The sequence below is a fragment of the Rhinoderma darwinii genome, chromosome 11 (assembly GCF_050947455.1).
Source record: "Rhinoderma darwinii isolate aRhiDar2 chromosome 11, aRhiDar2.hap1, whole genome shotgun sequence".
Taxonomy (NCBI): domain Eukaryota; kingdom Metazoa; phylum Chordata; class Amphibia; order Anura; family Rhinodermatidae; genus Rhinoderma; species Rhinoderma darwinii.
Genome location: NC_134697.1, coordinates 36463956 through 36478207, shown reverse-complemented (window position 1 = coordinate 36478207; position 14252 = coordinate 36463956). Strand labels below are relative to the sequence as shown.

The following is a 14252-nucleotide window of genomic DNA, read 5'->3' as shown; positions in this document are numbered from 1 at the left end:
AAACTCTCAGCTGAGAGAGGTAAAAGGTCAGTATGTTTTCAGCCTTTGGATCTAAACAACAATGTATCCATTTGTTGGCAGCAACAGTTCTTGAAAACGTGTATTAGAAAGTTGTATCTTCATTATACAATAAAGATTTAAAGCGTCTTTTCAGTCCCTGACGCTGCACGCAGCCGAGATCATCCACTCCATAGAGTAGACTAGAATTAGATGACTTGAGCACGTATGAACTTATAGTAATATCCCGTCACCAGAACAACCTCTGATTACACCATGATCCTATCCACAGGAGAATGTCAGGCTGAAAATACCTATATTAGGGTACATAGAGTATAAGGATACAGTTTTGCCTTGGATTGTGCTCAGACACATTGCTCCAGTAACCTGATCACCCGCCTTCAAGCAGTGCCACAAGAGCTCACAATTAGCGATGTGATCAGAAAGGTGAGTCTTAGGAAGAAACGCAGGCCTTTCTTCAGGCAGAATCAGCACATCCAGCCCATCATCTGACTTCCTTACAATTTTCACATCAACAATCTGGCAGAGAAAAAAACAAAACATAAAATAAATTTTATTTACATAACTGAGCCTTAAAGGGGTATTCTAGCCTCCAGCATTATTCACCTATGCACTGGATAGTTAGAAAATGCTAGATCAGTGGGGATCCCAGCAGTCAGATCCCCACCAATCATCAGAAAAGGGAACCCTGGTCCCCCCCATTCACAGAAAGAGTTTGAAAGGACCGGAGATGGGGCATGAGCAGTGTCGCTCCATTTAAAGTCTATGGGGCGGACAGACACAGATGAGCGCTATGCTGAGATGTTTCCGTCAGCCCCATAGACTTTGGACATGGAAAACCAAACACATAACTGAGAATTAAATTCCTATTCTTTCCGATAAACAGCAAGCAGAAGTAAAGATGCGCGGTGAGTGCTCAAGTTTTAGGCACCTTATTTATAGGTGCTGTTGTAGTCAGATATTTAGTTCACTTTGGTTTATTTGAACATTCCACCATCACAGGAAGGGCCACTAAATGGAGATATTATTAGACAGCAATGATACGGGTCCATAAATACCTTCCCACGTTCAAAGTTTTTTGTGTCCTTTTTGGAAGGCTCGCTTTCCTTTCCTTCATTCTCCTCTTCCCCAATTATGTTGAAGGACAGAAGCATTCTTTCTTTCTCCGGATTACACTCCAACACTCTTACTTTAACCACCTGTAAATTAGGAAGAGCCACTGTTCATAAACAATGCAAACATATCACTAGTAGAAAAGACATCCACGTCACAAAAAAAAAAAAAGTTACATCAGTTGAACCCTGACCCATTATATCCATGAATCTTACCCCCCTCCAATATGCAAAGAACCCCCCCCCCCCCTATTATGTAAAGCTGAACACGTTGTAAGCATTTTTGTCCAACATTGTGTTATAAACATGGAATTATCGAATGGCTCCCATCAGCTCAGTAGTAGCCTAGGACGACATATACGGCGATAGCGTTACACTTAATGTTTACCTGTCCCTTATAGAAAACTTCTTCTGGTGATGAAATAAACACAGAGCTCAACTCATGGACCAGTGCCAGTCCTTGAACATCATTATAAAACTTGATCACACATCCACAATGTTTCACCGACCAAATAAAGCCATGAGTGATCAGGCCGGGTGTAGCATCGTGGTAGGTCCGAAGGATAGGCAACTTTGAATTTATCATAATTTTCTTCCTGGTCAAGATCAATTTTCTGGCTGAAGGAACCACACTAAGAACCTATAAAATAATGAGAGAATAATTAATCGCCGTCATTTTTTAGTCACATAAAGCCCACCATCGCCCTAGGGTTATCTCATACCCCTATCCATGTGTCCTCTTAGAAAATATGGACATCATAGGAGGGATAGGTGCCCGCTCGGGAGCTCCTCTCTAGGAGACAGCCGTTGCGGGGGAAAGGTCTTGGCAGAGAAGGTTTCCCCAGCAAATTCAGCTGTTTGCCAGGGAAGCCGGACTCCCGTCGATCAGCCGATTGCCACCGCAACCTCAATATGGAAAGGACGATAAGACAACCCCTATAAACACCCAAAAAACAAAAGATTTCCTCACCCTGCATTTGATCTTGCTCCCAAGAGCGTATTTCTTCTCCGGCTGGTGTAGAGTGACATCTGCTAGGTGAAGGGTGGGCACGAGCCCGTTGAGATGCTGTGTGATATCCACGACCATTCCTAATGGTGTTAAACTGTTGACCGTTCCCTTCACAACAAAAATGCAGTGAAAGACTTACAATTCACTTTATAAACAGTGTACAGAGCATTGTACAGCAGTGTAAAGCATGGGACATAGTATATGGTCAGAAGATTACAAGAGAAAGCATACAGTATAAGACCTCAGTAGTATGGAAAATCTATCTGTCCTAAACTTGGGAGTAATTTTAGCGTCAGGTCAGGAAGCTCTTGTGGTGCCACAAAGTTCTAGACCAGACAATAGCCACAGAATAACATAGACATGCAAAGGGATGTGGCTCGCTATAAAGAAATTTATAATACACCATTTTTAAAGAACCAAAATGATCCTCCAAGTAATTTCTTTGCAAGAAACAAGAGCTTTTGTGGGTAAATCATTCACATGGACAAGACGTCAGTCTGAAGAGGACAAATGTACCTGCTGCAATGTCCTCAAATATGAAATTCAAGAACATAAATGGAGAGTCACGTGGATTACATTACATGGTCATTCATTTGAATGGCTACTATGTAAGGCTACATTAATAATAAACAGATGATCGCATGGGGTGAGAGAAGCCCAACCATTGCAACCGGCTTCTGTTTAAAAAAGGAGAAGCCTCAGGGTAACGTCACCTTTAGACTCGCCATTTCTCTCTCCCGACTCCCCCATAAACATGTACGCTCAGATCAGCAGTTTAGATGTTTATTTCAGTAAGGAGAGGGAGCAGCGGCTTACCTCCAGGGGAAGGGGGAGGATGGGGCATGTTGAAATTAAACATCGGACTGCCCGCATAAACATTATATAGGCATGTGATCATGCCGTAATTGGTGGGCTCAATAGACATTAATGTGCATGGACAGCTTTAGGCAGAGAGATTTGTCTGGAGTGATGTGGTGAAGGTTTTTCAGCTAAAAATAATGCTTATACAGAAACTTAACAGCAAATATGTAAAGAGACAAAAGTCTATCACCAGAGGGGGGGGGGGGGTCAAATATATCACATATGTAATATATTATAAGTATAGAACTGCTTTTTCTCCAACTGATCTTTTGTTTTTGTTTCTCTATCACTCACTGACCCCAGGGACATAGAAAAATAAAAACACGATCGGAACAGAACTGATGAGGATGAACACACAAAAACAAAAGCTTTATTATTAAGAACAAGGAGCGCTGGACAATGATCTACCTCCAGAATTTGTCCAACCTGCACATCTTCAAGTCTCAAATAAAGACCGCCAATAACATCTCTGTAATGAAATAAGAAAAATGTTTAAAACCTTTCTAGCCTTATTTTTTAATTAAATTGATGTAATTGGCGATAAACATTTTATCCTCTATACATAGAAACGACATCAAGCACTGTCAGCCGAATCTGTCAGTTCAGCTGAACTAACGGCACGGCTAAGTGCGGCTCCTGTGTGCCTTTAACACACAGGACAACGAAAAGAGATCACATCTAAACTTAGCATTTAGTTTAAAATTATTTTTGCATAATCAATATTTAACACCTATCCACAGGATGGGTGATAAATATCTGATCGATGGGGGTCTGAACGCTGGGACCCCCACTGTTCCTGAGAATGTGTTTATCTGGCTGTCCCGGTGCACCCAATATGAATGGAGCGGTGCTGAGGATGCTCGGCCACCACTCCAGTCAGTTCTGTGGGGCTGCTGAGCGCAATGTCTGACAGCCTAATAAAAAAAGTGAACGGAGTGTTGGCCGAGCATGCACAGTACTGCTCCACTCATAGGGAGCGCACAGGGACGGACAGGTAAACACGTCCTAGGGATCGTTGGGGGTCCCAACAGTCAGAAACCCAAATCGATCAGATATTTATGACCTATTGTCGTGCCACGGAACCGGCGCTTAAAGTATTTCAGTTCTGCTCTTCTGGCGGAACAGAACCACGGAAAGCCAAAAGCAGATGTGAACGAGGCCTAAGGGAGTGTTGCGAAGGACAATGGCAAAACCATGACCTCATTGTAATGGAGGGACGAAATTAATGGGCATGATGGGAAGCAGTTACATGAATCTTAATCCCAAACATACACGTTAGAAACCCATAAAACCAAATTCAATTATTTTGTCATTTTGAAATAATTTTAAGTACATCTTTTACTTTGCTAAATTTAAATGGCCATAAACACATAAGAAACTTTAGGTTGCCACTTTTTTGGCAATAAAAAATAAATAAAAAAAATGCATATGTGAACATAGCCGAATAAATACAAACTGTAGACACATCTGTCATGATCAGACCGGTGTATAGACTTTTTACTTCGGCCGTTTGGGGTAGTGGTTCTGAAGTGCCGCCTTTTCATGGCGGCACTTCAGAAGGACATTTTTCCTGCATCGTGTGGGGCGCTCCTGAAGCCCGGCCTGTTGCAGTGGTCTCCGATCATATTTAACCCCTTAGATGCGGCGCTCAATAGCGAGCGCCGCATCGGAGTGGTTTTAGGAGGGGGCACCCTCTCTCACCGCATCGGCATCCCGCGGACATTGCGGGTTGCCGATCGTTTCTATGGCAGCCTGGGGGCCTAAGGCCCCCAGGTCTGCCTTTAGTGATTGCCTGTTAGACTATGCCAGAGGCATGGCCTAACAGATGCCTGTCTGTTTTAGACTGACAGGCAATAACACACTGAAATACAGAAGTATTGCAGTGTATTATAATAGCGATCAAAAGTTCGCACAGTAAAGTCCCCTAGTGGGACTAAAAAAAAAGGCAAAAAGTTAACTAAAGTTTGAAATAAAGTCCCAAGTAAAAAAAAAAAAAAAAATTCATTAATAGCCCACTTTTTTCCCTTACAAAATACTTTATGAAAAATAGGTAAAAAAGTTAGTCATATTTGGTATCACCACGTCCGTAACGAACCCAACTATAAATCGATCACATTATTAGTATTTTTTCCATTACCCCACTAAAAAAACTAAATAAATTATATGTACCCCAAATGGTGCCATTAAAAAAATACAACTTGTCCCTCCAAAAAAAAGTCCTTATACAGCTAAGCCGATGGAAAAATAAAGTTATAGCTTTTTGAATGTGACGATGGAAAAACTTTAAAAAATTGCTCGGTCATTAAGGTTTGAAATACCTTCGGTATTAAGGAGTTAAAGACAAAAAAAACCCATACTGAAAAAAGAAAACAAATGCAATAGTTTCCACACAAGCGTGTTACAGCTCAGTGCAGGAGCCGTGTCTTTTGAGCCAAGGATGGGAATAGTTTCCTTTCAAAACGGCTTTGATGATTTTACAGGACGGGATTTGATCAAGTACTTGGCACTGGCCTAATACCATAGTGGGAAACCAGCCCAAAGTGGACATTATATTGAAGACAAGTCTATGGAGCACTCGCCACCTTGTAAGAATGTCAAAGAAAAGCAAATGTCTTACCCTTTGAAAGACAGCAGGAGTATCTCGTCTATAGGGCTGAACCCCACAACTCGCCCTGTATGGACGGTCCCTTCTTGGAACTTATCTGGAGTTTTTAACTTTGAAATAGAAAGATTTTTGTTCTAGAATACAGAAAAAAAAAAAGACACACTTTTAGCATTGTACCCCAAGAGGTAACGGATCTATTAAGTGATATGTGATTTTACATGGAAGACAAAGGGCATCACCTCCGTGGCAGGACACACTTTACTCTAGTGCATTGAATAATAGAATCTAAAGTAACATCAGGAGCGACATTGTTAAAGTGTCCCGCTACTGGTGATCTCTCCTACCCCGGGAATGACTGAGTGTGAAGAGACGCTCCAGGCCACTGTGGCAACCTTACGATGCCCGAAGGGTGCGGCAAACAGGTCCTATTAATTGGATGGGACCGATGCACGATACTACCCAGGAGTCGTTCATGTGCCACGATAACTGTACCACCTAGTGTGCAGGAACATCTCTCCACGACCCAACGTCAGTTCGGATGGGAGTGTACAACTGGAGGGACACTTTACTTCAGCTTAAGAGGCTGATGGCTAGATCCTGTGGATACGTCAAATGCTTGAGATATAAATACCCCTTTAACTTCTATCCCTGCCCCCACGAGTATAAGGTCATTAAATGTTACACCAATCTTTATTACTAATAAACTTACAAATGCAAATCCAAATGTTTCTCCATCTAACTGAAAGACGGCACCGGAATTCTTGTACAATGCGTTCACGGTGCAGCGCCTGTGTAAAGTGCCAATCCAGTCGCTGGTCAGCTGCTTCACGGCGCTCCCGGGCTGTAAGAAGCTCTTGTGAAGAGTCAGTCTAATGGTCTTGGAAGATCGATCAATCCATAAGATACAAGCTTTCACCTGGAAAGAAGAACATTATATACCCGGTCACAAAGGCCTAACAGCAGAGAAAGACTTCAGTTTACATGGAATCATAGAGAATTCTCATTAAAGGAGTTGTACCTGAATCAAAAATGAATAACTATCTACAGGATAGGTGGTAATTGTCTGATTGCTGGGGCACCACCGCTCGGACCTCCACTCATCGTGAGAGTGGGTGTCCCAAACCCCCTATTCTTTCTCAATGCTCGACAGACCAAATAGATTAGGTAACTGTTATTTATGCAATTCCCTTAGAAGTGGATTACGCTTTATGCATGTGGGGCTTAGACAGAAGGTGTTTTAGCACCATTTATCTCCTTTAGCTGAAATTGCAATTTGACAAACTTATGTTGTAATGTAAAAACACTACGGGAAAAATTGCTAAACAAGGTTATGCCTAGTGCAGGGGCTGAGGTGCAAGACACACCGAATAGAAGTCATAACCGACCCTTCTGGCCGTGCACTAACCAGGGCATGCTGGGAGCTGTAGTTTTCGCAACAGCTGGAGAGCCACAGGTTGCAAACACCTGATTGAAATGACTTTTATCTGCTCCAAACATTTCACGGTCAGGTAATTACAAAGATTTAACATGTATCTGGATGCAGATTTACAGCTCTGGATACATACGGTCTGATTTTTCTGGTAAGAAGCAACTTTCTTGGACTCCAAGTGCAAGAAATCCACGACCCCAGTGTAGGATGACAGGAAGGATAAGATGACACCGTCGGGGAGGATCTACAGAAAGAACATTTTTTTTTTTTTTTATTATTTTGTATTGGGACTAAGCACCAACAAGCACCTGAGGCAGAAGATGGAGGACAATACCTTGTCAATCTGAGCCTTTACCACCAGACCCGGGAGAAGATTATTCAGGGTCCATTTCTGCTCCACTGTGGCGACTGCGGCAGCCACATCAGACTGTGTGATAGACAGGCGGACGATTCGTCCATCATTCTTTTTTTCGTCAATCACACAGTTTAAATACTGTCCGACACACAGAGAAGCGGCTGTATACACAAAATGTGACAGTCACTAAACACAACAAACAAACGCAAACTCATTTGTTGGACAGTTTAATGCAATCTATTGTTCCCTTTTATCACATACGACCAGATCCAAGAATCTCCCTTGATCAGCTTTAACATGAAGGTGATTTTAGGTTTACTGTCCCCTTCAGCCTATATGCATCATTTCTTTTATAACCCAAATATATTAGAAAGTACTCCGAAGTAAAATTCAGAAAATGTCATTCTAAAAAGTGTTTCACATAAAATAGCTGCTTATAAGTTATCGCCCTAGAGAAAGATTGAGATTGAGAGATTGAGATTGAGATATATATATATATATATATATATATCTCAATCAATCGTGCCCTCACCTTTACTCGTCTGATTTAAATACACTTGAGCCTTTTGACGAGGCAAAAACGCTTTATTCCCTCCAATTCCCAGGTCAATGAGATATCCGTGGTCTTCAATACTGGACACACAGCCGGAGAGAAACTGAGGAGAACAGATAACATGTCACTACATGAGAAGGGATATAAAAACCCTACTACAAGACACAGCTAGCCCCAACAGGTCATCGATATACGATTGGTGGGGGTCCAATGATCGGCACCCCTGCCAGCTTAGCCGTTTGAAGAGGCCTTGGCACTCCGGCCAGCGATGCTTCCCCTTCATCGCTTGCGTTGCTCTATACTGTACAACGTCGTCACGTTCCTAGCGGCAGCGCACAGTATAGCAGCTTTCTCTTATTCAAGTGAATGGGAGGAAGTTCTAATACTGTGCTACGCTGCTACCGATAGCTATCATCCAACAGTCATCTCCCCAGTGTCATGCACCGTCCCCCTTGGACCGGACAGGTGTGTATGTTTATTTCAGACACCTCTGGTAGTTATGGAACCAAGGGTCACGTGTGCGGATATCCATGTCCCAATCCTACTTTTTCTCTAAGTCTGCCATTGTGCATTTGTCATATACATTAGATAACTGATCACGACTAAATTCAGCTAACATTTACCGAATGTTTATGGCCAGCTTACGTATCCTGCTAACTACAGGGTAAAAATACAATTCATTTTGTCTTTCAAAACTATAAAACTTAGAGATGTTCATCAATGCTGTCGTAATGGCAGAAATGGTCTTCAGGTGGTCCATTAAAAAAATTGTTCTATGTTTGTACCACCCTAACATTTCTTTATTCTGTGTTTTAAGAAGTCATTACAGTATTTCACAGCATTCAATCATGGTCATATACAGATCAATAAGAGACGTACCATGCCTATTTGCAAAGACGACGGCGTCAGATCTGCATTGACGAGTTTGGGGTTCAGAGACAATTTGATGCTTTGGGATCCACCAGACGTGGTCTCCAGGCTACTGACCGCACATCTAACCAGCATCCCCGGTGAGTATATGTTAGGGAGCGGTGACAAAGCCTACAAGGTAAAGAGACAATTCAGATAGAAAGTAGTTAATGCAGCACTTTAATCACGGCTTCTTCTCTGATGGGATGCGTAAGTGCAATAGTTGCTAATTTAATGGGGTTGCCCCATCAGGATAACCCCTTTATATGGCTGCTCCCCCAGTGATTAGTCATTATCTATAGGGAAAGCTGCCGGTTCATTCACATTTCCCCTGCAGTGACCACGTAATACATGGCTACGTCCATACTCACTTCAAAGCCCTCTGACCACGTGCCAATGGTCCTGAGGTACCCCACCACTTTGTGGGATTTAACACATTTTGAATACATTAAGAAAATGCTATTGTTTTTACATTATTATTTTTTTAAACTGGACATTTGTTTTACGGTCAGTGTGCAAAATTGGTCATTTGCATTCCATTGAAGAAATCATGTACCTCCAAATCTATGGCTCTTACCCATGGTGGAAGCAGTTGCTCCAGAGCCATTGAACTTGGTAGTAAACAAGATGGTCCTATGGTGATAGATCCTCTTTAATAGTCCCATAAAGGAAGCACCAGTCCTTACCTCCAATGGTACATCCTTTTCCACCTGCTCATTAAGCAATTTGGTGTAGGCCTCACAAATATTTGTTGCTTGCACGAAGCCGGTGAGCCCATAAGGCAGGTTAACGGTCAACTCAAAATCTTTAGCTTCTTTCACACAACCCAGAAACAACATGCCAACATGGAGGCTCTGTAAAAAAAATAAGAAATGGTCCTTGTCCATTAGAGACTTTATTAGAATATACTTTTAAAATGAGCAAAACATTGCTTTTTGGTCTTTCCTGTAACAACATTTCAGGGTAATGGGACGCCGCCATACACATTAGATGGTTGGCCGGTTCCGCTGAAATCGGTGGGTTCGGCCGACATACATCTAATGTGCATAGCCTGCCTAACTTTTCCACTGTATTGTAGGAGTTAATCTAGCAGGCAAAGACAGGGGGTTGAATCCAGCGATGTAGAGGATAAAATGGAAACTTATTCCGAGTTTACTAGGTATCAAGGTTTAAAAAGGTCCAATAAGATGGAGTCCTGGTGTGCAGACAGGAGTGTGTATCGGTCCAGTCTTGGGGCCTACGCGTTTCAGAAGTTGTGCACGTCCTTAATCATGGCTGCCATGATTAAGGACGTGCACAACGTCTGAAACGCGTAGGCCCCAAGACTGGACCGATACACACTCCTGTCTGCACACCAGGACTCCATCTTATTGGACCTTTTTAAACCTTGATACCTAGTAAACTCGGAATAAGTTTCCATTTTATCCTCTACATCGCTGGATTCAACCCCCTGCCTTTGCCTGTCTTTACCTATCGTGTGCCGACACGAGATTCCGTGCGATGTCTACGACACACATGTCAAGTGTCAGGTGAGCTGGAGGATCTCTCCCATATATCTTCTGTATAGTTAATCTAGCACTTAGGGGATGGTTATCGACTGTTTCCACTCACAACTAGCAGAACTATGAATGCGGCTCTGGACTACAATACATAGGTTTACTGAAATGGTATGTACCTATACATAATCAGCAGACTATGGGGGGGGTCAAACAAATCTAAACTACAGCCATGTCACCATGGAAGAATGGTCCACCAACCTTATAATTTAGTACATCAATGCCTTTGTCTTTGTCTTTAGACACAACCCTCTTTTTAGGCTTTAAAGTCTTTGGTTTCTCACTTAAATCTTTCTGCTTTTTCTTCTTTACCTCTTCCACTTCTTCAAGGCGTGTCTAAATGAAAATACAAAATTAATGTACAATTTGCGCTGCAACTAACTTAGTAGCAAGGATTACAAAATGCTTATATACATCTATTAATGTTTTTCTATTACCATGCGGGGATACCTGAATTCCGAAAAATGTTTCAGCCGTAGGTTGGATGCTTAAACTACTACTATAATTTTTATGACAAGATCACACAAACAATCATTCTGCTTCGTACGTACGACCAATTTTCACCAGAAAAATTATATTTTTATAGTTCATCATTGATCATCTAGCCTCACAGGGAAATTATAAGAATTGTTCGCATCCCACCGAAAATCATAACCTATCAACAGGACATAGTGAAATTTGGCCTTATGATATTTAAGTGTAATAACTAACGCCTGCTAGTTTGATTTGTGCCATGTTATAAATTAAAGGACATTTGTCCCTAAAATCAAAAGGGCACCAGATAATACAAGTCCTGGAGTCATCAGTTGCAGGGGAAATGTAGTATTGTATGGTGTCCACATCAACATGGGTTGTCCTACCGAGTTATGCAATGATACAAGAGGGAAGGATAGCTCAGTGCATAGATATTCACATAAATGTAATGATGGCCATAGTGATTGTTACTGGTGATTTTTTTTTAAATAAATTATATTATTAGTAGTAAGTGCCCTTTAACAGTTACAAAGTAAACAATGGATAAGAGGAGAATAACATGGAAAGTAAAACAAAGAAGAATTAGTGTCCTTAAAAGGGATATTTAAAAATCACATTTCCAAAATACATCAATGACATACAGAAAAGAGGTTGTCATCTTCTCGTGGTCTCTTCTTAACAGCCGTTCCCTCTGCTTTCTTCTGTAAGCCCCCTCGGGGGAAACTCTCCTCCATAGATTCCATATTGGTAAATCTATGTGGTGAAAAAAAAATATCACAAACAAGTAAAGGAAGTATATGCTATTTAAAGGGGCTCTCCAGGCATTTTATATTGATCCTTTTAGTTAAACAGTTACTATATAAATGATTACACATTGTTCTAATTTTTTCACAAGTCAGGAAATATTATAAATTAGATTCTAATTCATAACATTTCCATGTGCTGGGCACTAGAGGGAGCAATTCCCAAAATTGCAGCACTGGCATGTGGTAAAGCAACCTCATTGCTTTATGCTGCAAAATTGGAGAAGACACACTCGCTCTAGCGTCCTCAAACAATCCCCCCTCCTTTATCCTGGCTAGTGCCAGGAGAAAGGAGGGGGTTGAATGTTCAAACCTCCCACACTGTGTGTCGCCATTTTTTGAGCGAATGCACATTGTAGGAGGATTAGATACAGTGGTAATCACACAGTATAACACTAACATACACGAACATAATACACAAACATAACTTACCTGTTCCTGCCGCCGCTGCCTGTTCCTAGTCCTTGCGTCTGAACATATGGCCGGAAGCCGCGACCGGAAGTAGTCATCTTACTGTCCGGCCGCGGCTTCCGGTCCACATGAAAATGGCGCCGGATGTCGCTCTACCAAAGACCTTCCTTTTGCTCTGTGTGGGTGCGGCGCATGCGCCGTTCCCACACAGACGGCGTACGCTATAGTGAATGGAACGGCTCCCGTTCGCATTCTCTATGTGGATGTATGTGCCGTATTCCATCTCTGTATGTGTTCTTAATCGACACATATAGAGATGAAAAAAAATGGCAGCCTCCATAGAGAAGTAAAAGAAAGAAAAAAAGTACAATACAAAAACACAAATAAATAAAATTTATTTTAATGACCTACTAAAAGCAATAACATAATATTAGTCTAGTCTACCTATATTAGTCTATGGGGCCGTGCAGACAGTTGCGTGATTTTTACGCAACGTGAGTCCGCTGCGAAAAACTCACGACATGTCCGTTCTTTGTGCGTATTTCGCAAATCACGCACCAATTTAAGTCAATGGGTGCGTGAAAATCACGCATGCCACACGTAGTGTCATAATGATGGCGGCTGCACGAAAATCTCACAGCCGCGCATTATACGGGGCTGACACACAGAGCTGTTAAGTGCCTTTTGCGCACGCAAAACGCCGCATTTTTTTGTGTGCGCAAAACGCACATGCTCGTGTGAATCCGGCCTAATAGTGTTGTCTAGACTGGAAACAATTGTATACATTTCTAAACTGAGAGCAAGCAAATCTAGAAAATAGTGAGGAATTGAAAATCAAAGTAAGTTATACGTTTTTAGAACTTTTCATTAAGGCCCTGTTCACATCTGCGTTGGAACCTCTCGTAGTTCCGGTCAAAAGTGACACAAAAAATAGCGCAGCACACATAGCAATTTTTCCCAGTAAAACAATGGACACCATTACCGAACCGAGATGAAACCTATTAAAGTCAATGGGCTCCGTCGGGTGCCATTTATGTCAGTCGTGCCACGGATCTGGCATTCCCTTTATTTTCATTGTTTTACTCCTATGACAGAGCAGTACAACAGAAATTGAAATGCAGGTGTGAACAGAGCCTAATACAGTGATTAACCTTTATTTATATAAAGCTGCTGGAAAACCACAGTGTCTAACATGTCTAGCAAAGATGTGCCAAATTTATCATACAGCGTGCGTCACTGCGATGAACGAGGCGCAGTTTCTGCCTGTCTGGTCTAGTTTTATCCTGTCTATCTTCATTAACTTAGATGCGATCAGTATAAGGGTTATCCTGTGTCTCAGAGGTACACAGAAGCCGCTGTCAGTCGACGGGTCGGTCCAGCTGACTGATGGATTTGGCATACAGTGGCACTATGCTGCTTCTACGTATAGTAGACACATAGAAGCTGCATCACAAAAAGTGAAGAAAGTTTTTAATAAATGTCAATTTGAAATATGCTTAAAGACACCTAACATTTCCTTAAAATAAAAATAAAAAAGGCGGCTATAAAGGTTTACACCGCCTTTAATACTTAAAGGAACACTCCCGGAAAAACTGATGTCTACTGCACAAAGGGGTGGAGCATGACTCCCATCTTCTTTGAATCTGTTGTGCTGTGCACCGCCCCCTCAGGCTCTGCACTAGACATAACATCAGTTTTTCCTGGAGTGTTACTTTAGTAGGAGACCTTTTATAGAACAGTGAATGAAAAATGGGTCCGTATCTGATCACCATTGGCTGAGCAGTTGAATGCAATCTACTGTTCCCTGTTATCAGTCATTTCAGGCTGGTAATGGAAAGACTATCTTTAACAGGAAGTCAGAATCACTACTAACTTTGGTCACTATTTTGTCAGATAATCTCCTTAAACATTTATATGCATCTTTTTTTTTTTTTGCGCAATACCAAATCAAATCATAATTTCATAAGATTTGTACTTGACATGTGGTGATCCTGTAAGACGGCTACTTACCAGCTGCAGCACAGATCACATACACGGCAGTTTCCCCGTTGTCACAGACTGGCTTCCTATCAGCAACATGCAGCGATCAAACCCACGTGCAGACGCAGACCTGTTAACCCGGAAGTACAAGATTTTTCCACACAACCACGTGACCAG

The 14252-nt window shown here is 41.9% G+C and overlaps 1 protein-coding gene across 2 annotated transcripts in view; it reads right to left on the bottom strand.

Annotated features, from left to right (window-relative positions):
* PDCD11 (programmed cell death 11) overlaps positions 1–14234 on the bottom strand; it is a 42650-nt gene extending 28416 nt beyond the window's left edge. For both annotated transcript variants that reach the window (XM_075841088.1, XM_075841089.1), the window contains exons 1-15: positions 14106–14234; positions 11523–11634; positions 10609–10743; positions 9538–9705; positions 8822–8983; positions 7922–8045; positions 7369–7550; positions 7171–7278; positions 6315–6521; positions 5618–5739; positions 3409–3469; positions 2101–2247; positions 1519–1770; positions 1077–1217; positions 343–537 (exon numbers count right to left, since the gene is read on the bottom strand). In XM_075841088.1, coding sequence (XP_075697203.1) covers positions 343–537; positions 1077–1217; positions 1519–1770; positions 2101–2247; positions 3409–3469; positions 5618–5739; positions 6315–6521; positions 7171–7278; positions 7369–7550; positions 7922–8045; positions 8822–8983; positions 9538–9705; positions 10609–10743; positions 11523–11624 — 2106 coding nt within the window. In that variant the 5' untranslated portion in view covers positions 11625–11634; positions 14106–14234. The remainder of the gene's footprint in view (positions 1–342; positions 538–1076; positions 1218–1518; positions 1771–2100; positions 2248–3408; positions 3470–5617; positions 5740–6314; positions 6522–7170; positions 7279–7368; positions 7551–7921; positions 8046–8821; positions 8984–9537; positions 9706–10608; positions 10744–11522; positions 11635–14105) is intronic.
* Between the last annotated feature and the right edge of the window lie 18 nt (positions 14235–14252).